The following is a 27,160-nucleotide window of genomic DNA, read 5'->3' as shown; positions in this document are numbered from 1 at the left end:
ATAGCTCTTTTTCATGTAAGGAAAAAATCGATTTCCTGCATAAAAATTCAATTCCAATTAATCATCTCCAAATATCGATGAAACCCAGTGAAAGTAAGAAAAGAAATTTCCCCAATCATCAAACAATCGGCCTTTTTAGCATCCGCGAATCGTGACGATATATAATCATTACAACATCAGTAATAGCTTTAAATCGCTGTCCTGCCCTGAAAGAATACGAAATGGAGAAGGGAAAAAAAGATAAAAAAAGAAACCTCACGCACCTGTAAAAGTGCCCCGGCGAACAACATCTCTGACGAAAAATGTGATAAGTACTATATCATTAAGTATTTGAGCGAAAATGTTGTTTGCACACTACTAATACACATAAAAGGCAATGGCTACGATGACATAATAACATCTGATTCGCATCTGTGATTACTATCTCTCTCTCTTCTGCTGTTGGAGCCCTCAACGTTCATCTCGCCACGACAGCTGTGCGCGTCCGTCGCCTTTGCTGGAGAAATCTTGTCCCGGGTGTTGTAGGTGTGGGAGTGGTGTTTCAATCATTTAAAATAAAACTAAACGGAAGTCATGTGTTTTCGTTTCTGACGCCGCCGATTATTTTCGTCATTATTAGGCTTTCAGAGTGCGCTGGGTGAGCGTACTTCGATCAGGGTTGAGGAGTCGGACTGGTTTTGGACAAAAGGAGTCGGAGTTGAGAGTCGATTTTTTAAAGTTCCAAGAGTTGGAGTCGGCCATTTTCCCTCAAAATCCGCAGCTCTACCAATGCTGTCGGAATCGGTGTCAGGAGTCGAATTTTTAAAGTTCCAAGAGTCAGGGAGTCGGTCATTTCCCTCAAAGTCCGGAACTCTGCCAATGCTGTCGGAATCGGGAGTCGAATTTTCAAAGTTCTAAGAATCTGAGTTGGTCATTTTCCCTCTATTGCTTGCGAAATCAGAGTCAGAGTCGGATTGATTTTGATATAACGGAGTCGGAGTCAGAGTCCAATTTTCTCAAAGTTCCGGAGTCGGTCACTTTCCCTCCGAGTCCGTAACTCTGCCGGTGCTTACGGAGTCGGAGTAGGATTGATTTTGAGGTAAAGGAGTCGGAGCCGGAGTCGGTCATTTTCCCTCCGATTCCGTAACTCTGTTAGTGCTTGCAGAGTTGGAGTCGAGCTGATTTCGAGATAAAGGAGTCGGAGTCATAGTCGAAGGTTCTAAAATTGTCGGCGTTGGAGCCGGTAATTTCTCCCAACACTACGCAACCCTGCTTCGGATCATCTGCTCAGATGCAAATAGCTGATTTTTAATGGCGTGTTAGTTTGTTAATTCAACTAATATTTATGTCGTTCATTGAAAAAGTGGTGTATCTCTTAAGGCATTGCAAATGACTTTATCATGACTTTTTTCCGCTTTTTGTTAAGGATATACTTTTGGGAGGTCGAAATTCTTGTGAAATATTCACTTTTTTAAATTCACATTTACAAAGAAATCCAATTTATAATCGTAATTTCTGCAATCGCGGTTTTTTTTAATTGCAAAAATCTTTGTACTGAGTTCCTATCAAACCCATAACACTCTTCCGCTTGAACTATGACAGTTTTCAGCTCAAACGGTAGCGTTATTAAATTTGTATTTTTATATTATTCAATTATTACATCTCGCAAAAATTCCAAATGGCTCAGACAACGTAAGCTTTTTTATTGAGCGCAAAAAAGAAATAAATAAATAAAGAAAGAAAGGAAGAAAAAGGGACATCAAAAGTTATAAAGTTTTAACTTACAATGAACATTAAATCTAAAGGAATCAATGAGTTAAAGAAAAAACAATCAAAGCTATCTATTCTAAATAGCATTAACTCTCTACCATAGTTTGTTCATTGCCGTTATTAGATTTCATACTTTGAGCACTAGGAACGTAAAATATTTAATTATAAACCAACCTGTTAAATACTCACCGATTCCTTCTTCCTATGATTACTTTTCTATTTCCTTCCTGCTTCAATGATAAGATCACCATCCAGCGTTTCCAAGGGACCAAAACGCATTCCATTTGTTCTGCATTATTACATCGCTAATTATGCAGGTAGCTAAATAAAATTTCTGCTGAGCAACTCGCACTGTTCAAGTCGGTTCTCAGAGCAAATGTCCCGTTAAAGGGACTATTGATGCAAGACTGTGATAAACTTCGGGGATTTGCCATGATCTGAGAAGGGAGGTGTGAAAACGCAATGTTTTTTTAAAGCTTTGAAGTATGTAGCGCACCTTTCAAAAATAGAATTGCAAAAACGTATGGGTATTAAAATTCCGTCTCTTTCCACTCCTGCTCTTTCTCACTGTCGCAAGAAAGAACTTTTCTGCTTTCTGTGCTCGAATGGATGTTTTGGAAAGAGACGTGAGTTAGTTGACAGAAAATTGCAATTCCAACTTCGGCAATATAACCGAATCCGATTTGTTATTATTCATTGTTGAGAGATCGGTCTCAAGTTTCGTGCTAAACAGTATACTGGGCTGAAATGTCCAATCTGCCAACGTTGGATAGGGGACTTTGCAATTCACTGTACCACCACATAAATGGTATGATGACTAAATGAACAATATTTTTCCATTATTAAGAGAAATAGCACGGCATCTATAGTGGATACTACACCAGAAGCGGATGACGTCTTGGAAAAATAAAGACTTTTTCCCTAGCTAGGTGGTTCCCTAAAAATTACCTCTTTTTTACGGGGTAGGGGCACCTAGCTAAGAGGATTTAAGTTTTATTAACTTTATTTTTCGAAGACGTTATCCGGTTCTGTTGTAGTATCCATTACAGATGCCACTTACCTTGCTTGAGCTTAAACAAATGAGAAATCAGGAACCAAAGATGGAAAATGTTGTGCCACATGATTTCAAATACTTCTTTAACCACCGACCATCCATAATTTATAAACAAAGAAAACAATATAATTTTGTAAGTAAATATTGGCAACATTTTTTTCAAATACTAATGCTCACCCATTATTGAAATTAATAAAAAAATATTCACTCTTTATAATGTAACTCTTGTTTAGTAACTCTTATTGTTCTTTGACTTTTATAATGCATACTACTAATTAATTTTTAAAAATCCCATGACAGCTCAGTATCCGATAGCACGATATTCGTTGCATATTCAAAATCCAAAACTTGAATCTTTTTCTCAAGCTCAAGTCTTTAAGATACAAGAATACACAACAATTTTTTATCCAGCTCTATGTTACTCGTAGCATGATTTATACGCTTAAAGTCGTGCACAAACTATCGTTCTGAACTAAAAAGAAAAATAACTTTCTTATTTGTTTTGAAACTGATAACCGTACATAATACTGTTTAAACTTTAGTATATGATTAAAAATGACATCCAAAGAATTGTTTAAAAAATTTGGTTACATCCAAACTTTTTCTATAAAGAAGAATATCACCAGATAAGTAATTATCTCAATCGGTTAACCTTTATAGATAGAAAATAGTATTGATTTTTTTTTCTTTTCAATCTAAAAATAAGCGAGTTGTCAAGCCAACAATTTTCCTGCAAACTGTCTTCATTTTCCAGTGAATCCGTATCGATGTTCGTGTGTCTGAGGAAAAGCATTAGTAGGTTAGCAGTGTGACTTATCCCAATGTAACGCCTCGGTGGTAGACATCTCGTGCAGCGGCACTCTTGCAAAAAGTATTTAAAAGAGCCCAAACAGTGTATAACTTGACTTTTTTTTCTTTTGCCTGTTCATTCCCGAGTTATTATTTTCAACTTCATTCTTTCCTTGTGCAACGGACAAGCTGTATGCACGCGAACGGCATAATAGGATGCATGGAGGGTGGATAGAACTTTTACGATGGTTTTATTCTTGCTGTCAATGTCCGATGAGCTACCGGGGTGACCTTTTCCCCAAACGGAATCAAAGACAGCATCCAAAAGCTGCTGAAATTTTGGATTTCGAGCGAGAATGCTGGTTCAATCTGGCAAAACTCTATCGAATTCACTCTTAGTCCATAGTGGAAGACACAGTTGGCCATTAGGACAAGGATGTTATAGATTAGCGATTCTTTCAGCACACTCGTAAAGCATTCAGTGGTCTTCAAACTTCGTGGTTACACGGCAATGTTCCGAGCTATAGAGATTTTTCGTAGAATATCACCCCACTCTTAAATTATATAATCTTAAAATTATATTTTGAATAGGTCACTGTGTTACATGTACGTTTTTAATGCATTTATAGGACCTGTTCAAATAACTAATAGAATTTACTTAAGGCATCTTTTTGTTTTTTCATTTTATCAGCCGAGAACTACACAGGAGCAAACTACTTTGCACTGTCAGCTTCTTTATGAACATCACCTGATATCCAGAAGCGTTTTGCTTACGCGTATCTGAGTTAAATGTTACATGTTCGATAAAATTTCAAAAAAAGAAAAAAAAAAATCTTTTAAATCTTATTTTTCTCAGTATTATTCTACTCACTCAGACAGCAATATTAAAATTTGCTGTGGTTCCTGTTGATGTTTTGGTGAGATGTTCAATGGGGTTCTTTTATAGAGATGTGTCACAACAATTTACAAGAGGAAAAAAATTTTTGAAGATCTCTGGTGGGCATGATTCAAAGAGGTTTAAAAATAAAAAGAAAAAAAATAAGATCCCCCACCCCCTTTTTTTAAAATTGCAACATAGGAGTTATACCGGAAAAACATGTGCTCATGGCACCGCTCAATCAGGCAACGAATGAGGAAGCAATCGCTTATGAGAATACGATCTTCTGGAACCGAAAACTTCCCATAATTACAACGCCTAATTTTCCCTCTTAATACAAAACTTTTCCCTTTTAATGCAACAAGGATTGGTTTTGTATTGTAAATTTATAAGGACTAATTTATCAAAAAGGAACATATCCATTTTTTAAAAAGTTCAGGAGGTGAGAAAAACGAATAAGGGTAAGAGCAAAATAGTTTTATCAACTTCTCTGGGTACAGAATTGAGCATAAAATCACAGTAAATCATGGCCCAGAGTAAGAACTGTTTGTGTAAAAAAAACTAGGAGGTATCGCCATCTTAATTTTGGATGTGTGCCCTTTTGAACAAAAACCTGAATGTTAAAAATTTAAATTTCACCAAAACTCTAATATTTCACCTTCTCATATTCTCTTATCGAAGTACATGAACCTAAAAATAGTGGATTAAAATTTTAGGATTTTGGACATGTGTTCCTTTGGATCTAAAAATCTTCGTACTATAGATTCTTTCAGGATGTGTCCCCTTTTGTTCAAAATAAAGCGTGCATAGAACGTATTTGTTACCTTTTGATCAAAAAGCCACACTTCACTCTTAAATAAAATGGGATTTTCTACGTTTGGGCTTCCTGAAGTGATTTGATAAAGGTCATCAGATCACTTACTCTCAGGAAAGATTTAGAAAATGTCATAAAATGAATTTTTCTAAAAAGTGGAAAAGTAATTTTTTCCAAAAGTTCCCTTTTGATAAATTACTCCTCTTAAATGTACACTCAAACCTGTTTTTATGCGGTTGTTAGGGACTGCATAAAAAATCGCATTAAAAAATTCGTTCAAAATTAGCCTATTAAATACTCGTTGTAAAGATAAATTAGTTAATTGAGTCTCAATTTGAAAAATTTTCATAGAATACCGTACAAAAAAAAAAAAAAAAAAATCGCACAAAACGAATCCACATAATTACAGATTCGAGTGTATATGAATATTTTTTTTTTTTAATTTTTCAAATGGAAATAAACCGGTGAAAATACAAATATGGGTCAATAGCGCCATGAAAATGAAATAATTGTCTCTCAAATTGTCTCTCATATGTTTAAATTGCTTATTAGAAATTACTTCTGAATCTTAATTAAGTTTAACAAATTACGTGTAGTATCTCACAAAACCGAATACTACATTTAATTGAATAGTAGGGTTTAGAACCGGTGTTGCTATTTAAAGTGGATATTTATTAATGTCTTTGAATAATAATATTTGAATAATAAGGAAGTCTTGTAATGACTTCACTTTTAACAGTTGCATTTAGATGGCTGACATTTTCATCTAATCATATTTTGTTTACGGATAAGAACAAAATGTCAATAAATTTGGGTCAAACATAAGACGCAAAATGTTTATGCACACGTCATTTTCCGATGAGTAAGTTTAAAATTTTCCATATTCCTTAATTTCCATAAACGGATATTATTGCTTTATCTGTTTCCGTCTAGAAACAGTTGATAATTTTTGCACATAAAGATGTATTGTTGTCTTGCAAAATTTATCAACCGTTTCAGTTGATGCTCTAGTTTCAGCCTAATGTATTTTACCCGCCATTATCTTTTTTGATGTATGGCATGATCTGACGTCACTATCAGAACTGTCGATGAAACATATTTTTGCTGCCAAAAGAGGGTTATTCTTGATGATACTTGTGATCCTTGTATATTGATAACGTATTAGGAAAATGGTGTAATGAAAATTGGCTACGATATAAGATGAAATATGATATGATATAGGATGAAATTTTAAACCATCGAGAGTTTTAAAACATTTAAATACCGTTGATTTCTCTTGTGTGTTATGAATTATATTAGCTTCTAAAAATGTTTTTCAGTAAAAAAAGCATCATTCTGAAATAAATAATAGACATGGAATACATTAGGGAAGTACAAAACTTACATTTTTATTTCACACTACAATTTCTCAGATCCAAGAAATTCTAAAAATGACAGATATTTCTGTTAGTAATAAATCTGATCCGTTTATCATTATTAGTTTTACTAGAAAATCGCCCGTCAAGGTATGATGGATGAAAATTGCTTCAATATTTGAACGAAGCAATTACCTGTTTGGTGATATTTTGTAAGTTGAAATTTTAACCCTAACTCCAGTGGATGAACCCTAAACTAAAGTAGATAGCGTTCATTGTCATCCACTTTTTCATTTCTTTATTCTCCTAAAATGGCAGCTCTACCAGTAAAGCAGTTAAGATACTGGATCCAGTTCAGCTACGTCAAAGTAAAGTATTTCCCTGCTTGTCAAACATTACGAAAAAATATTATCAAATTATCATGCCGTGGAGCGAGTTTCATTGTTGATGACGTCAGGAGCGTTAGTCGATCATTCGCTATTGTATACATGAAGATTATGGTAGGGGCCATTCATTTATTTCGTAAGGGTCCCGAGAGGGATTGGGGTTGGAAAAATATCTACATACCCTTAATTGAGGGGGGGGGAGTCAGACCCATTCTTATGTAATTTTTTCCAAGTCGATGTTTTATATTAGAAATCGTGCAGTCAAGTGGTTTCGCAGGGATCATATTTCATTTGCTTCTGGAAGGTGAAAAGCGTATTAGCATCAGCTGTTTTTTACTTGTTTTTCATAGAATGAATAGGGTAAAATATAAAAGAATCGCTCAGTGTATGGCATGTCTTAAAAAAATATTTGTCGAAAAAACATTCAGTCTAGATTACTTTTAGCAAATTCCTTTTGCACAAAAAGGTTTTTAAAAATAATAATAAGTGAATTTAAAAAGATTTCAGTGACGTAAGATTCGTTATTTTATTATTTTGAAAAACGAAATGGAATCTTACGTAAGGTGGGGGGGGGGGGGGGTAAAAATGTTACTTACCTTTACAAAAAGGAGGGAGGGGGTTGAAAATTGCCAAAATCATCCTTACGTAATTAACGAATAAGTCCTACTTCCTGATTTAAAAAGCATTTATTATTATTATTATTATTTGTGCCGCTGATGCCAGGATAAAAACAAATTTTCATAGCTCTCACATTCAAATGTTTTGGGCTATGAAAATTCTTCTTCTAAACGAAACTTTTTGCGGCTAGATCGTTTGAATCTAAACCCGAAGCAATTGTTTGGCCAGTTTAGCTAAACAAAAGCAGAATTTGATTGCAACTGACAGCTCCATATTTTTATTGCTCCCGACTTAACCTTACCGTCTATTTATTTCAATGTCTGGCAAACAGCTCTTGATCGAGCCTCTAAAATAGAAGCAAATATGTGGGTAGTTCTGTTTTTTTTTTCCCCTATTTGAGATAGAGAGGAATTCACAAGGGCGGAACAATATAAAACAGGAACATTTCAGGGGGAAGAGGTTTAGGGAGACAGGGAAATATTTGTCAAACTTCTCTCAGAACAGCGCATGTTAAATTATTAAGGCTGTCTCCTACACACATAACATGGATTGAAGTAGGGTGGGTGGCTGAAGTCGATTTAAAAAGTGATTTATCATTTTTCAACAGTAGAAAATCAATTTATTGGTCAATTTTCAAAGTTTTGAAAGTTAACTTTCACGGGAATTTTTGATTTTATCAGTTTTATTTATATCATTGCTTTTCAAGATCGTTGCAAGTTGAATGATGGTTAAGTCGTATCATTATTTCTTTACTTTTATTCCTTTCACTTTCCCATACGCTTTTCCACTTGGAAAACATATTATAAAGTTAAAAATATAAAAAGATTAAAGGAGAAATTATTATTAGCATTGTTATTCCTATTTTTTAAAATCTATTTTTAAAGACTGATTTTGTAGTTTTGAGTCACATTATCTGTCTGTTGCACTATTACTCTCTTGAAAAGGAAAAAAATAATTTTTTAAACATACTGAAATCGATTATTTTATGAACCTGCAAATCCAAAAATTTTCAAATGAAAGGAATGACTTTTGTATTATCTGTAGTGTAACCATGGCCTCTAAAATCATAGTGCTTGTGAGACTAACTGCGATTTGTTATATTAAAACCAATATTTTGAATTCAGTTATTTCACATCGTTATTTTTTTAAACTTTTGTTTCTTTTCCGACCAGATAAATAATTTAATAAAAAAAACAAATAAATAAACAAATAAAATAAAAGCATTTCCATCCCATCGTAAATACCAAAATAAATAGCGAAAGATATTTCGTTCCCTGTATCACTAGATACAGAGATTTATGTTTCAAGTGCTTTTAGAACATAGCTTATGTTAGTTACTTTTTCAAAGCAAGGTTTTCTGCATGCCTTATGCTTCATTGTTTGTATCAAAATCTTTTAAAATCTAAATGCAGTTCATCGATGCTATCTTTCTTTTAAGATTGGTTCATTATAGTAAACGTACTGATGTTACTTGTTGAAGACGTTATTTTTGATTTCATTAGAATTTGCTCTACGGTTGCTCAAATCTTACGAAATTTTTCCACATTTAACGAAGTTGCTTCAGGAAAAATACTCCAAGTAAACGTTTCGTCACTTTTCGAAAATTTCGTGAGATTTGAACGTAAGTTTTTGACCCAGCGAAGAAAAAACGGTCGAAAATGAGGAAATTTGTCTTGTGATTGAGGAATCCTCGTAGGTGAACGTTTCCGTTTCTGAGAGTATATTTCGTGTTTCAGTTAACGTTATGATAAATTGAAGTCAGTCATTTTAATTAATCATTAAAAAAAATGAATGAAGTAAATTTCCATCATTGCGCGTGACTCTATAAAGTAAATACTTGCGGTCTTCTGATTTAGTGGAAGGAGGGATAAAAAAGGTGTTGAACTGCGAAAGAAACGTGGGTGAGCGTGGGAACGTTATGCAGATTAAATACGTGGAATCAGCAAATGACTTCGATGTACACTGAGTTAGTTGATAGAAAAAGGTAATATAGGTAGAAAAAGTAAATGTCACTGACACTGTTTGTAGGAGAATGGGTGTTATTATACGCAGAGCACAAAATGTGAACAGATGACGTAATAAAGCTTCGGTTGAACGAATTACAATGGGATAAAAATTGCATTGATTTTAAATTCGTTTTAACTATTTAAAAAAAAAACATAATTTTTTAAAAAATTGAAGCAAAATACTGAAACTAAAATTCGGTAAAATTTTGCTTTAAAAGGTTTTAGCTCTTTATTGATAAGTAAATCATAGAATGCTACTTATAGTTTGACAGAAGTTAAATGCACAGACAAATTTCTGCAAATAGTCCAACGAAGAAAATCCATGAATTATTTTTTTGTAATCCAAATAACATTTTAAATTTTTTCATTTATTTAAATTTAATCATCACTTTTAAAACATTTGTTTACCTTCTCACTTGACTCATCTGCCTGAGGGTAAGAAAGAAGGAAAAAAAAGCATTAGATAGTTTATTTTGCGTTAATTAGATAAACAAATTTCTGCAAATAGTCAAATGAAAAGAGAATCAGACATTCGGATAGAAACATTCGTTTACCTTTTCCTTTAACGCGTCTGCCTGAAAAAAAAGAAAGAAAGAACAGAATATTTTTTAAATAAAAACCAATGAATCGCTTTACGACTTTTAAAGAACCTAAGTTATCTTCGTTTACAGCATCTTTTTCATCTTCATTAACAATTATATAAATTCGCAAAATTTCACATGAAGTAAATTTTCGTAATCTAAGTTGTCTAATATCACTCGAATTTCAATATTTGTACCCGAAAATTCTGAAGTGACTCGATATTTTATTTTCCTTGTTTGCTTCTAATACACATAATAAACACAAAAAATATTCAAAGTGAAGCAGAAACTTTGGACTGACCAAAATGTAAAGCAAAGCTCGTAGTGATCTGTCCTGGGCTGAAAGTTTGCAAAGAACAGCAGTTGAGCAATTATGCTACCGTATAGTAGCTTTCCTGCAGATATTCAGAGGTATTTTAACTCCTGTCATTTCTATGCGTAGAAAAAAAATCTGCTGTTACTATTGATTAAATTTGAGGAAAGTGGAGGCTCAGATGCAGGGTTCTTCTTGTTCATTCTGTATTTTAACATTGGAATTTTAACGTTTTATTTTTGGATGAGAAATTGTTTATAGAAAATAAGTGATATGCACTAATTTTTCTAAAAAATTATTTGTGGGAGAAAAAAATGGAGTAGATATTAAAAATATCGCTTTTCAGATCTATTAAGGAAAGTTATTGCCAAATTTTTAAATAAAAAGAAGGGAAAATTAATTATTAATTAGGTGAAGGAAGTTTTCCGACGCTGGGAAGGCTGCGAAAAATCTGATACACAAATGAGGGATCAGAATAATTTTGCTATACCGCACTTGACTTTTCTGATAAACATTTTGCATAATGCTGTAACCTTTATATTTATAAAAAACCAGACTAACATTTTCACACAGCTGCTTAGTATTATTAAGAAACATTATGTATAATTCAGTGGTCTAAATTTTTATGAGGAACCAGGATAATTAGGCCACACGGTATTACTGATAAAAATTGTGTATATTCAGTGATCTTAATTTTTATCTCTAGATCACAAATTCTCCGTTTGAAGTGGGAAAACTCGAATGTAATGACTTCACCGAAGTATTTTACGATTTAGATGTTAAGATAAATTTTCATTTCACATTAGTTTTATTTTTTATGAAAATATTGTTTGATCTGCACCTGAACTTTATCAGGAGAAAATCAGCGTAAAATAGTTTAAATTTAGCTTGGTATATTTTAACAGTGTTTTAGCTTAATATTAAAATGCTTAAAATCAAATTTGTGGAAAATGAAAATTCAGATGCATATTTCCCCCAGATCATTCTGTAGTTTAATATTGGAACGTTTTATTTTTGAAGGAGAAATTGTTTGTAGAAAATCACAGATGAGTTTAAAACTTGCTTAGTGTATTTTACCAATGACTGCTTGATATTTAAAATATTTCTATGCTCAATTATTAAAGAATAATACACTATTATTATAAGGGAAAAGTCAACGAGTCATTTGTTTGATTGAAATCGTAAATTTAGAACAGCACTATTAAATGAACTTCTCTATTTGGATCAATTTTCTTGATGCCATCAATTATGTTATGCCAAACATGCTACAACCTAACATCCAAAGAAATAATAACTGAGTATGGAAATGGAAGCCAAATGATCCCTCGATATCGTGACATAACGCAGAAAAAGCTTCGACAAGATAGTATTCAAAGCAGGCAAAGAGGGTCCTAGACCAGAAATCTTGCAAAAGCGTGATCAAGAGCTGGTACACGTCTCCAGTATTTGGCAAGCGGCACAAGCCATCCAAATGATCTCTGTAAAGTGGTTGACTGCTTCTTGGCGAACCGAGCCGCTCTCAAAAGTAGAAGTAATACCAAACATAATAGCGCTGCTCACTCTTCTTCAGGAGCAAAAATGGTGTACAATCTCCACGATCAGGTGGGGCAGCGGAAAAAAGAAAAAAAGAAGCACTTCGACAATATGGCGCAATTTGTAAACAGACGAATGTAATGATCTTTGCACGCTTAATGACCGAGGCGCACGAAAAGCACTTGATAAAATCGAAAAACTCCTTGTGTCTCTTCGCAAGGGAGGAATTTACCGTTTGGTGCCCGTGGATTCGTTTCCCCATTCTTTATGTCAGGAGTTGTATTGATGCGTATTATGTATTTAAAGAAATGCATACAAACGCGAATATATATGGACAGGATGGGTAATAATTAAAGTTACGCTGTTTGAACCTACATAGAGGTCGTTCTAATAATAGACGCAAGGCATTGAAACTTGGCATATACTTGATATGAACCATGGGGAAAGGGAAATTTCAATAAGAAAACACTTTGGTTAAATTGCAAAACAAACGCAAATAAAGCACAAATTCGAAACAACCAATCAAAAACAAAAACTCAAGAATAAGCAAATAGCTATATGCTGTATTTTCTTATGAATTTGTGATTTATTTGCGTTGATTTTTTTTTACTTTAATCATATTGTAGCACAAAGCTTGTTCGGTCATTTTTCATTTAAGAAAATTTTTGTTCAAAGTTTTTCCACTGTGGAAAAAACAATCCAGGAACAAAGCTTTTCATTCATGTCAGTATCCATAAAAAATTAGATGACTTACTTCAACACTATCTTGTAATAAGATTTAAGGCTAAAGAACCAAATCTACAACAGTTAATCCCCAATTTTCATATTTCCCATATGTTGAGCTTTCCCCCCAATCATAAAGAATTGTTCAAAGTAATAATGACCATTTACAGAGCTCATAAAGACACCGACATCTATGAGGCTTATCTGTTGAGTCTTTCAGTGTAAATATCTTCGCACTTTGTTTAGATTTATTCATTTTAGCCATACTTATTGGAACTACCAATATGTCTCTTAAAGCTTTCTAAATTATTTTAATAAAGTCTATTAAAAGGGCGAGCGAGCATTATATTTATTCGAAAATGATTTTAAAGAGCCGCTGTGTTAAAAGTAAAACATAATGAATATTTTCCTTCTAGAAAATATTTCCAGCTCTATTTAAGCACATGTGTAAGATTGCCGTTTTTCGAAAACATATTTCGTTTCCTCACGACGAATCTGAACAGGTATCCCAACTGCATAACTAGAGGATTAAAACAAAAAGAAGTTACTCTCCGCAAGCCGCTTTGTATTTTCCTTTCCCACAGCATAAAAAGGCATCCATAGCCGCTGTACAAACAAATTTCAGCAAAAAGAACTACTACTGCTTCTTGAAGCAGAACGGAAGTGCCATCTGCATTACAGCGAACTGTCGCCCAATATGATACATGAAATTGAAGAATTTCCATCACGATTTTGTCTGTTTGTGGAAAAGACAACTTTTCTTTCCACGTTGGACTCAACGAACCTAATCTATTTTACTGTCTCGGTTAATCCGTTGATGAGACTATCGTGGTTTATTTTTTCTGGGGCGGTAAATTTCATCTGGCAAAAGACAACGAATCGCCCAACTCGAACATCGCTTGTTTATCTCGAGATTTATGTCCCCATAAAATTAAGGGAACGACTTAATATATTTATGCCGTCAAGTATACCTTGTTTGCAGAAAAATGCATAATAAAAAGATTTGTCTTCATATGAGTGTTGTGAGAGTCTAGTTGAAATTGCGGCGCAACGCTCTATGGATTTTTATGGAAGAGCTATAGACCTATTTAAAATGCCTTATTAATCGTTAGGCGATTTGAGAAAAAAAGAAAAATACATTTCACTTAGCTTCGCCAGCTCGAATAGTTTTAAAGTTTTGGCAAGGGTTAACGTTTCATTTACTTTCTTTTTTCGAAAGTATAGTACGTAGTAGGAAACTACTGAAGTTACGTGCCTTAAAACAAATTCGTTTTATTTTGTTGCACTTTTTTCTTTAACTTTCTTTTACGTACTAGAAATACGTAGGAGATAATATTAGATTCATGCACTGTTTCTCATTAACTCAGAAAGTAATGCAAGGAATATAATGAAATTTGGAGCACAAATAGCCTTCGATACGAATTTTCGCTAACTGATTTTCGGCATCAATCGCTCAAAGGCGAAAAGCGCAATCGAGAGTTTTCTCCACTATTTGTGTCAAAAAAATTCTCAGATTTTTTACAACATTTAGTATGCTTGGGGCAATACGGACCCCGATAGTAACTTGTGTTGATAAGGTTTTTGAGCTAATCACCCCAAAAAAGGTAAAACAACCAAAAATAATTTTGGCGATAAGCGTGACTAATTAAAATCATAAGCAATGTAAGTATTCAAATATTGGTTTGAAAATATACGGTGATAAAAGAAAAATACTGGGTAGTTTTTTTTTTATTATTATTTTTTATAGCGTCAATTCCTCTAAAGGGCGTGACGCAATCCAGCGTTGTTCGTTCTAAGTCATTCCTAAGTCTTTATTAAAAAAAAAAAAAAAAACTCATACATATATGGATTCGCACAAAGCATATAGATGAATCCAGAATGGAACTAGAGCAAGGACACATCCAGCTTCTGGTTTTGGAAGAGGTCTCATTGTCGTAAATGGCAGTCAAAGGGTAATTTTAGGGCTTATATAGGGGTACTGGGCAAAATTTTCGATGCATAAACCCTTAAAATAGTTTTAGGTTACAGTTGGCGGCTGGTCGCTTAAGGTGGTCATGACCCCTCTATGGATCCCCTCTGAAGTAGTGCTGATTAGATTTTACCACTAATTTGTCCAAGAGGTGCCGCAGAATTGAACGTTTTTGTCAGTCCGCATGTTGTTATCCCTTAAAAAGAAAAGTTAAAAAACTCAAGGATTCAAACGAACATTGGTATGTGTACTTTGTAGTACATGAATGAAAATTGGTATTGATTAGTTTCCGATCCCAATTGCTGAATTGGGTTTGACAAGCTGAATTGGGTTTGTTGGAACATTTTTCTCGGTAACTGCTATGTCTCGCAAGTATCTAAACAAAAATTGATATACAAATCAACACCAATTGAAACTGATTAAGATAAGATTTTTGGCTTGTATAGCTCTAGGGGATAGGGAGCGTAAAGGAACGGTATTTTCAGAAAGCACGGCTACTATAGCTCAAATATTAAAATATGGATTAAAACAAGAACTGCTGCACAGATGGACAAGAATTGGTGCTGGTTAAATTTTAGTACTGATCCTTTCAAAAGGAGCTGCACTTGAGCAATAATTACATGCCACATCAGTTAGATATAAGCTTCCTAAATCAAGCTCTCGAAATTCTATTCCTTTTATTTGATAATGCTTGAATGTGCTTTTTGAAACATTTCCCAGAATTTAATTTTTCCATCTACTAAACTACATGCAAGATATACTTGCATCAATGTAAATTGATGCTCTGTGCGCCAACTTGCCTTCCTTTTTAGCAATAGAATTTCTCAGTAAGCAGCTTCAAAATATAACTTTAGTCAGAAAATATTAGACATTTTTGTCTTAGCTCAAAACATTTCATTAAAATATTATGGATTCAGCAATTGTTTCATAAACTTTTATACAACATCTGGAAGTGTTTCTTGTATAATTATTAACGATACAGCAAAAATGATTTAAGAGAAAAAAAAAAGAATGTTTTCGACCCAGAATGTGATTTTGTTTCTAAAAAACTGTTATTATATATTATTTGGATTCCATCAATGCATAAACATATGTCTTGAAAACGATATGAATCATTCATTTGAAGTACTTTGCTTTTGGAAAAGAATTTCATATCTCAGTCATTATTATTCCGATTCATGTGGGACACATTAAATAGAAGACGTCAGAGCTTGTTATTTTTAACGCGGCTGCGATGCTATGCGTAGGAAAGATTACTATCACCCATCATTCAAGATGCTCATAGAACTATTGTCAGAGGTATCATCATCCATCTACGGAACGAAAACAATCAAACAAAATGAAAAGCCACTCTTAAATCCAGATCTATACATTTCGGCGCCGCTAAATAAAGGCAGTGTGGATAACGAATGATATTACGATGCCTTTTAATTTCAAGAATCAGTAGAGGCTTAAATATGATTGTGGAACGTGCAAAGTAGCTGGGAACTTGACTGTCTCTTGCCGAACCGCCTTCATGGCAGCTCTCATAATACATCCTTCCTCCTTGCCGCAAACCCTCCCACCATTAATTTTTTTCGACAAAGCTCTTTATTCGATCGTTATATGTCCGTGACTTAAGGGATTTGGAGAGATGTGCTTTTGCAAGTGTGGAAACCTGCGATTTATCGCAAGAACTTTGTCGTTGAGATCCTCACGGTTGGTGGACATGCGTGTAAACTACGTGTCGGGATGTCACGTCGGCGTGGAATAGATCCGACACACCTATTACTCTATGAGCATTTCGGAATATTTTTATGTTCTTCTTGTTTGAAGTATAGATTGCATCCTAAGAGTCGTCCAACAAGATCTGTAACTTTCGTGTGCTTTCATTCTCCACATGCTAAAATCTTACTATATTAAATTAAAAAAAAATAAGCAACATGAAATATAGGATTTATTTTTTATTCTACGAGAAATAAGGTAATAATGCATTAGTTTGCTTTTGTATGCTTTTTTGTAAGATTTTAGTTACAAATATTATCAAAATCTAAACCATAAATGCTAAATTCTAAACAATCCTTGGTGATATTAGAGGTAGAAAAGATTCGGGGACAAGGGCGGATTTAAGGGAGGTTCAAATGGTCAGCTGACCCCCCTGTGACAATAACTTTACTAACTTTATTAAACTTCATTTTTTTAGATTCAAGAAGATAGTTCATGGAATCAATATTAACCTTTTATTTGCTTGGTTCTGTAAGGTATTTCTTCACAGGGCATTATAATTCAAAGGGTTGACTAGATTTGTCTGTAGAACTTTTGCTATTTTGAATTTTTTGTTCATTATCACAATAACACTTATATTCACTTGCGGTAACGTTACCAGCCTGTCTGCCTAAGAAAACTTGACTTTTGATGAAAAGAGGATAGATGATACATGGCAAAATTTAGGGGGAGGGGGTTGTGTGCTTCGTAGCAAATGAGGATGGGCAAACCCTGCTTCACTAATATTTTTTTACATAGGAGGTTTAATGCTGGCCGTTGAAACTTTACCCCCCCCCCCCCCTCCCTAACAAAAATTTCTGGATCCGCCCCTGTTCGGGGACCTTCGGAATTTACTCAAAGTCCTAAAAATAAAATTTTAGACGAAATTTAAGGATGGGGGGAGGGCTGTTTTTGAGAGTTTGGGCAGGGGCGCACTCCTGGATGCTTCTTGAAATCGAAGTCCTTACGTAATTCTAGACCATCTTTAATGGCGATAGAAGAACTGGCGTTTGGAGACTTTTTCAAAGTCGAAGTTTCAAAATTGGGCTTCTAGGCTAGGCTTGACAGCGTGAGTTGAAGGGATAGAGTTCGGGACCTCTCTCTCTCCTCTTTTTTTGGCAATGTCTATCTTTTTTATTTGATTAAATTATTGATAAAAATGTTCTGAAAAACTCTCCATCAGTTTTTCTTTTCCAAAATTATTAGACTGATTTGGTTTTTCCATAATGAAATTTTCAATTTCCAGCCTTATATATTTTTATTTGTTTGAAATACAAACGTTTGCGGCCCCCGTCAAAAAAACTTTCAAGATTTAGAACTGATATGGTTCTTTTCAGCGATATCTTTTCACTTTCTTTGTTTTAAATGTCATGCCTGCTGAATACCACTGTAAAATTGTTTTTTTTTTTCGCTTTTTGTATTTAAACTCTTAGAACTACTAGTGTGATTAGTCATGACATTTTTAAAATATCGCTTACTCTATTTCAACTTTTTCTCTATTTAACTTTTATTTACTTCTTGAAACTTTTATTTTATTTGTTCACTTATTATTTCTATTCCATTTTCTTTTAAGATCGAAAAGTTTTACTTTCTGGGTTTTTAAATCACGAAGTTGGAGACCCGATTTCTGAAAAACTACGGTGGGGGGGGGGGCAACATCTTTCTTTGCGAAAGCCCTGGTGCCCCTAAAAATGCTTGGTCACGCTACGCCTCTGTTTACCTGTATTGTTTGCAGATTATTTCTGTTTGTTCTTTTTTTGAAATATTTTCGTTACTGAATTCGTTTGTAATGTAAGACAAAGACGAAGATTTTACTTGCTAATTCATACAAGTATTCTGCCGTGCAAAGCACAAAAGTCGTATCTGCACTTTAAGTCAAAATTGAGTTATTGTCACCAGGTAGTTCTTTGTCACATATTTTACCAAAATGCAATGTTTTATGGTCATTTGTGAACGGGATATATATATATATATATATATATATATATATATATATATATATATATATATATATATATATATATATATATATATATATATATATATATATTTTTTTTTTAATTCTGAAAAAGTTTCTTCTGAATCAAATACGTGGAGGCACACAACTTTAAATGGGAATTTCTCATTTTGAACTCAGCAGCAGATACCACTTTTGCGCTTAGTACGGCAGTATTGTTATGCTTTGGTCTTTCTTATTGTTTTATATCATTTTTTGGTTAATTTTTTTCCTTCTCTTTTGCAGCGCGGATGCCAAGCAGTCAGATGTGCCGGCCGCACTTTCACACGCCCCTGCATCCGTGGATATCGGAGGGGGCTAAACCCATGGTGCCCCATCCGGCGCACGGGTCCGCCTGGTGCTCCCCTTTCAGCGCCCCGGGCAAGGGCCCGCACCACCCGGGCGGCGCGCCCTCCGGCGTGCCGCCGCCACACTCGGCGCCCCTGCCGCCCCACTCTAGTCCCCACCTGTTCAGCTTCCCGCCCACGCCCCCCAAGGACGCCACGCCCGATACGGTGACGGGCGGCCACGGCGGCGCGACGGGCGCCAACGGCGGCGACTACGGCGGCTCTGGCCTGGGCTCGTCGTCCAGCGGCAGCGAGGACATCAAAGGACACAACGCCATGATCACTTCGCTGGGCCTGGGCGGCGGCGGAGGCGCCAACTGCGGCGGAAGCTCCAAGCCCCGAGAAGGTAGTACGGCCTTTTCTTCCGCCTTATCCCACCACCACCACCAGCCTTCCCACCACCACCACCACCATCACCACCACATGCCCTCATATCCCCCGTACGTGACGGGCCCGCCGCCTAGTGCCGGCAATACGGACTATTCGAGCGCTGCCTATTCGTCTTTCCACAGTTCCTTGCTGGGCGCAGCCAAGACTGCCTCCTCAATGCAGGGCGGCTCTGGTGGCTCTTCCGGTGGCAAACCTAGGACCAAGGGCCGATCCAGCGCCGGTAAGATTGGCAAAAAGCATTTCTTCGAGAGCCTGCCACTAACACGATGGTTGCCTCTGCACGACATTCTCCACTAATCACGCCGTTCTGTCGCTCAATTAATACTTCTAACAGCCTGCTCTTTTATGCACCATCTGCAAACCTCTGGCACTTTCCTCTCAGATGAACCACTTGTGTGTCTGCTGTCATTTCACTAATAAACACGAAACAAAACGACTCAGAAATTCCTTCAAAGTGGATATAAATACACGGCAATCCTTTTTATGCTTTTCTATTCCATATGACAGTTACTGAATCATTAATTTACTTGTAATAGGGCAAAAAATAAGCTCGCAGCTCATTTTCTGCATCTTGCTTTTGATGTCCCGTCGACCAAAGTAGCTGTTGGCAGCCTACGATCCGTAGAAAAAGGAAAAACCGCTACCCGAACCTAATCAAAAATGCTTTTAAAAAATGCTTACGGTGTACAACGTACAAAATACTATAAACCCTTTAAATCATTTTTAATGATTTAACCCTTTTATCATTTAACCCGATCAATCTTTTAAATAATTTTTGCCGCATTGTTGACTAATTGCCTATTTTTACAAACACGTTCAGTGCAAACTTGTGACACATTCACAACGTATATTTTAAAATGTCCCCATTAAATTCACCAGATTTAGTTTCTTGACCATCAAATACTCAATTTGACATTTCTACTCGAACTTCAACGTGGCAATTTTATCTCTACCCCTCACAATTCCAGTTTTTGTTCAATAACGCATACGTTCTGACCTTTATTTCATATCTCAGAACTTATTAAATTACTAGTAAACATTATGTAATAAGAAAAAAAATAAAGTACTCTTTCGAACGACACAAAGTAATAAATTGCATGCTTTCATCATATTTTTATTGTGGTTAACTTTTCTCAGAAAATGCATGATAGAGATCTAAGTATTACAAGATGCACAAAATGCTTGTTTTTTCTTATCACATAAGCAACCCATCCACTCACATTAAATTAAAAGACAAACGCAAGCGTCAGTGGTCTCACTCTTCTATTTTCACACATTTCTATTGTATTAACAACAATAAAATGATTTTTGTCTTATGATACCTTTCCTTTGCTATTACTAATCACTTTTAATGATTCAGAACAGAGGTAGATTTATTATCAATAAATTATTTTTCTATTACTTCTTCTGCAATAGAGAGTGTTTTCTTTTCGGCATAGAATTTTTTCTCCTTCCGTTTTAATATAACCCGATTTATGTGTTTCGAAAACTGGAGCTAATCTATTCAATCATTAGTTCTCACTGCATTATCCCTCACAAAAAAGGAAGGGGTGACTGCATAAAAGCTATTTCTGTTCTGAATTTTTTTTTGTTCTGTCTATTATAATACTTGCATTTAAATTCTTTATATTACATAATTTCTTGAAAACGTTGTTTCATTGTAATGCATTACATGATTCTCCCTGTAATAGAGCATGTGTATTTTCATTATTTTTTACGAATCAATAATATATTGCTGACCTAATTATTATTGATTAAAACTACCTCGTACTAGATTTGTTTGATTTAAGAAATGCTGGATAAAATTATCTCGGAACGAAAAACACAAAGCAGCAAAAATAAAAAATAAATGCAAACAAGTGTTCTGGGGTTTAAAGACCCCCTTCCCTCCGGCCCCCTTTATTTTTCAATTCAAAAGAGCGTGAGCTTATGGATGTAAAGATAGCCGAAAAAATCCTGTATTTGCTTTTATCCGACGGATTTTTGAAATTACCGAATTTTATGTGTTCTTAACAGAAATCATGTCTGGTTGATTTCAAAAAGACAATCAAAATAAAAGTGAATGCAAAGTTTCAAAAATGTTTTCCGAATTCGAACAAATGCTAAAGAAATTATTTCTTATTTTTTCAAAAACCGGTCATATTCAACTGATTCTGAATAATGGGATCTAAAAGCTGACTAGATCTAATTAGTTTCAAAAATACAATCAAAGTTAAAATGTTTGTAAAGAAAATTAGCTTTTTTTTTTTCTTTTTTTTTCAAAATGATCATTGTACTATTTCAGATAAATAAATACCCTTGTGCCGAAAAGTAAAGTAAGAAATAACAACGTCAAAAAGCACAAATTGCAGATTACTGTAGATACGTGTTTCGGCGCTTCAAGGAACGCCTTTTTCAATGCAAAATAAATGAGCTTATGGATGAAAAAACATCTGACAGTACCGTTTTTATTTTATTTTTTTTTACCGGGTACCAATATGTAAAGTGGTAACAGGAAAATTCGTCGCATTGCATAATATCTTTAAAAAAATAATAATAATTGAAAAAAAAAAAAAAACTTTTGAAAATGAAGTGAAGAGAAAATTTGATCTCACATAAATTGCTATGTAAAATTGCAGATAGATTTGCTGATTTATTCAATAAACCCAAAGAACCGGAAAAGAAATCATTTGAAGTCGCATTTTCTGAATGTATCATTGCGCATACCCTTGATTTTTTTCCCTTCTGAAAATGAAATAAAATAACAACTACTCGCAGAGAACTGAGGCAATAGTATGGAATAATATCAAGGAACGCATAACCGCCCGTAGCTTTCCAATTCCAAAGACTGGAGAAGGCAGGAGGTATTGAAAAAAAAGTTCTATTTACGAAGCAACATCATGCTATTTGGTGTTCAGGATAAGTAAAGCTTTTATAAAGATAATATTCTATCCATTACACAACTTCCCAAAATGGTTTTCTTGCACAAAAGTCCGCATTTGAAGGGAAAATAAAGTCAGATTTGATGCTGCTTTTGTGGTTGTAACAGCGTTTGCTTTGAAGATTTTATTGCCGTTTTTTAAGATTGAGAAAAATATATGCTTCAGAAAGAAGGGGGGGGGGACGTAAATAAGTAAATAAAAAGGAACGGAACATGTTTTGATGAGAAGATGGTTTCTTTCTTTCTTCATTTTATTTATTTATTTTTTTTTTTTTTTCGTAACAAAATTCTGTTGTGAAATATAGTTCATATTTTGTCGAGAGTTTTCATTTTTCCTTGAAAGAAATGTTTTTTTAGTGTAAAATATTCCAGATCTATATAACCAGTCATTTCAATGGCAATGTTTTGTTTAGATTTTTTTTTCCGATCAATTAAAAGCTTTTTCATGTTACATAACAACAGAAACAAGTGATTCATGCATGTTTTTTTAAGGTTGATTTCATTTATTAAGATAGAAATCAATACATAAGGTATACCAACACTATAAGATGTATATAGCAATTGTAAAGAAATTGTACTTTGTTATAAAGGTATTTAAGAAGGCTGAACCGGTTTATAATGAAATGTTTTGCGTTTTATCAGAATTCTTAAAACTGCATAACCTACTGCTAAAACTGCTACCATCAATAATCGGGAAAATATAACTATTTCGTAAGAGAACTTTTTTCCCCTAAATTCTAGTTTGAACTTTTTGGTAGCTTTAATTGTTGATGCAAATTCGTCTTAAAATGTGGTTCAACTATTTTGAAAAGTTTTAATGTTTTTTACTTCCTTTTACAAAAAAGGAAGTATTGTATTCGCGAAAAAATTTTCACTCAAAAATCGCCCTTAATTTCCATTTTGCTCACCCCCAAATGAATGTTGAGTTTTTTTTTCGATTCGACCACATGCGGAAAAGTGCCTAAGAATGTATAGACACGCGAAATATCCATTTTGACCATCACCGAGGTAATTACAACGACTTTTCTCGTGACGTCTGTATGTATGTGCGTATGTGTGTATGTGCGTATGTGCGTATGTGCGTATGTGCGTATGTATCTCGCATAACTCAAAAATGGTATGTCCTAGAAAGTTGAAATTTGGTACATAGACTCGTAGTGGGGTCTAGTTGTGCACCTCCTATTTTGGTTGCATTCGGGTGTTTCTAAAGGGGTCTTTTGCACCTTTTTGGGGGGAAATCATTGTTAATTTCGATGCAAACTCAAGTGGTGTTATAATTTGGCGGTCACTTGGCGATATATCGCCAGTCTTTTGGTTGCCAAGTTTTGTCGCCAACTTGGCGAAAAATTTGGCGATTTTTTTTTTTTTTTAAATCTGCTTTCAATGTGGCCATTGCTAGTGATATTTAAAGAGTTAGAGAGAGAATCCCATTAAAATTGCAATAATAGGGAAATAGCATTAAATTGGTGTAAAAGGAAGTCATGTGATGCACACATCAGCTCGTTTTTTTTTTTAAATAAAGAAATGGTACTACTAATTCAATACTAGTACAATTACCCGTGGTTGACAGTACCAATGTTAAAAACAATGATAAAAAAAGAAGCAAAAGAGGCGAGAAAGGAAAAAGAGAGAGAAAAGGCTTCATTAAGCTTTTTCTCGTTGAAAGGGGTCTTCTAATAACACTTAAACACTTGTTTGCAATATATATTCTGCAATTCTTGCATGACAATGTTGTTTTCTCTGATTGATGTGAAATCTTGTTCCCTGTAATTTTCAATGTATACTTGAGATAATTTCTAATACTCTTCGCGCGTTTTTCATTAAATGACTGTCTCCCTGGTTATTATGACACGTTGTCTTACATCCGAAGTTGTCTATAGAAGGTTTTCTTATTTTCTCCTATTCAGTAAGAAAATAAAAGGAAGCTTCTTTTAGACCTCTTCAGGAAGACAATCTTCCCGCGAAGCACTTTGCTTAATTTTTTTTTTTTTTTTTAAGCTTCGTCTGGCGCGGTATAGTCCTTTAAGTGATGGTTTTACAGTATTTTTTTTCTTGTTTTTTTTTCTCTCCAAAGACACAAGGGTGTTGAAGGAGAGAAAAACTCCTGCAGTGCGTAAAAAATCCATTACGCAAGTTACCACGGCTGGCCCACCTTTCTGCAAATGATATCAGATCCAAACTCTTGATATTCTACTACTTTAATCCAATAATAATTTCTGGAAATTCAATTCTCGTAATCGTTCGGCTAGTAGGAGGGCGGAGGAAGGAATTTCCTGCCCAAAAAAGAACACTCAAAATAAAAAATTGACTCTGATCTTCATGCGTTTCAATACAATGGGTTGAATATGGCTTTCCGCGAAGAAAGAAAAGGAAGTGAAGTAATAAAATAAAAATGGCGGCAAATTAGAAATTTATGCAAACGAGAGCGTCGATAACCATCGGCTTGGGAGTCGGATGTGACTCTTCAGGGAGAGTTGGCACTACTAGAAACTATTTTGTTCTCGAGTTAGCGCTTTTCGCCTGATAAGAAAGCGAAGCTCCAGTCTCTGATGGCCCTCCGGTTAATCTAATCAGATCAGAGACTAGGGGATTGAATTTTTGAGTCCTTAGCTACCTATCGTTGGCCAAGCGCAACTGGGATTTCAATTTTCGAGTTATTTCTCGGTCATTAACATGATTGTGCTCTTTTTTTCTCTCTATTTATCCTTCGACAGTCTTGAGAAAGAGAAATTGAATATAAAACCAATGGGGGAAATCTCATCTGCAATGTATTGCGTTAGAGAACTTTTTAATTTTTCGTTGCGAGACACGTACGTTGTTTAAGGTCATTTAAATAATAAGAAATTATGTGCATACATTCACGTATATGTATGATTATAGAGAGGGGTGGAGGAGGGAGTAATTTCTTTGCTCATTTCAATGCCCACAAAATTTATTATTCTTATTTTTTCAATTAAAAGGGAAATTTTAATCCTTTCGAACAGATTAGAACTGTTTAATTTGATGTCTGTAGAGTTAAAACTCAGTAAATGAATACATAAATAAATAATGATTGGGTTTTTTTTAAAGCTCCGATTGTTAAAGTAAAAAACGAAAAAGGAAGAAAGCTTCAAAGGAAAAGTAGTTACAGCTATTAAAATCTAATACGTTCAGGATTTCCAAAACATAATCCAAAGTTAATTAAAGATAAATAAATTACAAAATAACAAAATAAATAAACACTATTGTTCTGAAAAGTAAAAATTATAAATAGCAATGCTCAAAAAGTGCAACTTTTGCAGATTAAAAAAAGAGGCGGACAGGTGTTTTGGGATTACACGAAGCTCCTTGTCAGCTTATGGATGAAAAATATCCGACAAAAGAATCTTTTCTTCAATTTTTATGGAATAGCTTTTCATCTGTTTTTTTTTTTTTTTTTTATGCTATTAACTTTGCTGTCTGTGACTCTTATAAATAACGAGTTGCAAAACTTAACAAACGGAACAGAAATACGCAAATACATTTCAAGAACTTTTTAGTATTTTCCCCTTTAATTTACATGCCTATAATCGTCTATTCATTCCGGTAAATAAAATCAAAGGCTACACACGCTGCTTTCAAACGTGTAATTTTGAGCTTTATTCCTACGAATATACACTTTTTTTTCTCTCTTTTACTCGGAGAGCGCGGTGGGGTGCGCATTAAGGAGATGAAAGCAAGAGGTCAAGTGATGTCTTTTCTTCCTCGCAAACTTTTGCTTTCGAAGTGGTCGGTGCTGACGAAAAAAAATAAAATTTAAGTTATAGCGTGAATGTTTTTGCTTTCAAAGACAAAAATCGCATTGCAACATCATCAGATATTTTAAAGTTATTATTCTGTGGACAGAACAGTTGCCATGTTCTCAGCTTATTTTGTGTGTGTCGCGTACTTCAGGGCGATAAAAGGGCAAAAAAAAAAAAAAAAAAAAAAAAATCTCTTATTTTAAATGTCAAGAAAGAAAAATAATAAAAGAGAGAAACAGACAAGAAAGGAAATAAACAGAAAATTCTGCTTTTAAATGCAGGTTAAAAAACAAGAAGTTCTGTCTAGAACTAGACGAGCCTACTTTCCCGTATACCCATACTACTTTCTAGTACCTGATCAATATACTCAAAAATAGCTAAAATCGCGAATTTTTTCAAACATATTTTTAAAATACTTTAAGCTGATTTCTAGGAATGAAATATTCCTCACGCATCTAAAAAAATCGATGCGTAAAAAAAAGCAGCAATTTTTAAACAAAGCAGCTAATACACTTTTTTCCAATAAAAAAATCTTTAACAGCTTTCAAAACGAAAAAATTATAATTAAAATTCATAAGCTCATTAAAATAAATACATCATATCAAAATAATAAAAATATCGTTTCTTTTTCCCCTGTTGCCAAAAACAATTTTTTAAATGAATTAATGCACTTACCAAAATAAACAAAAACAATAAAATGTCAACTTAAAGAAATAATTTTCATTGTCAAAAAAAAAAAAAAATCGTCTGCGCATATCTTTATGTAGAAACATAAATGACTTCGAGTTTATTCGCCGAAAACTGAATACCTAAATTAAAACTTTAGCGTAAAAATAAAAAAAAAGTCAGATCAACAATAATTATTTCACAGTCAAAACCATAGCTGTGGAGTCGGAGTCGGAGTTAATCTCATTTTGAGATAAAGCAGTCGGAGTCGAATATCTAAGAATCGGAGTCAGTCATTTGTCCTCCGTGTATAAATTTTTGCCAAGGCTACGAAGTCAGAGTCGAAGTCGGGGAGTCGGAGTCCGATTAATTGTTGGGCACAGGAGTCGCAGTCAAGTGCCCCTAAATTCTCGGAGTCGGAGTCAAGTGCCCCTAAATTCTCGGAGTCGAAGTCTGGAGTTTGGCGTCAAGAGCTATTTCCAACAAAATTTGTTTGAAGTAAATCCGCCTTCAAGTACGGAATCTACATTGACTTTCAGTTTCCCCGTAGGCACTAATGTTAAGGGATTT

At 34.4% G+C, this 27,160-nt stretch overlaps 1 protein-coding gene across 3 annotated transcripts in view; it reads left to right on the top strand.

The window, feature by feature from the left end:
• Positions 1–27,160, top strand: part of LOC129232821 (GATA-binding factor 2-like) — a 117,758-nt gene that overhangs the window by 41,317 nt on the left and 49,281 nt on the right. For 2 of the 3 annotated variants that reach the window (XR_008581398.1, XM_054866923.1), the window contains exon 3: positions 18,753–19,463. Coding sequence is in view for 2 of the 3 variants with exons in the window: in XM_054866923.1 (XP_054722898.1) it covers positions 18,753–19,463 (711 nt within the window). In the remaining variant the exon portion in view is untranslated. The remainder of the gene's footprint in view (positions 1–18,752; positions 19,464–27,160) is intronic. The other variant, XM_054866931.1, reaches the window with a different exon arrangement.

This window comes from Uloborus diversus, chromosome 1 (genome assembly GCF_026930045.1).
Source record: "Uloborus diversus isolate 005 chromosome 1, Udiv.v.3.1, whole genome shotgun sequence".
Classification (NCBI taxonomy): Eukaryota; Metazoa; Arthropoda; class Arachnida; order Araneae; family Uloboridae; genus Uloborus; species Uloborus diversus.
The sequence above is the reverse complement of the archived record's forward strand: the minus strand, read 5'-3'. Positions and strand labels throughout refer to the sequence as shown.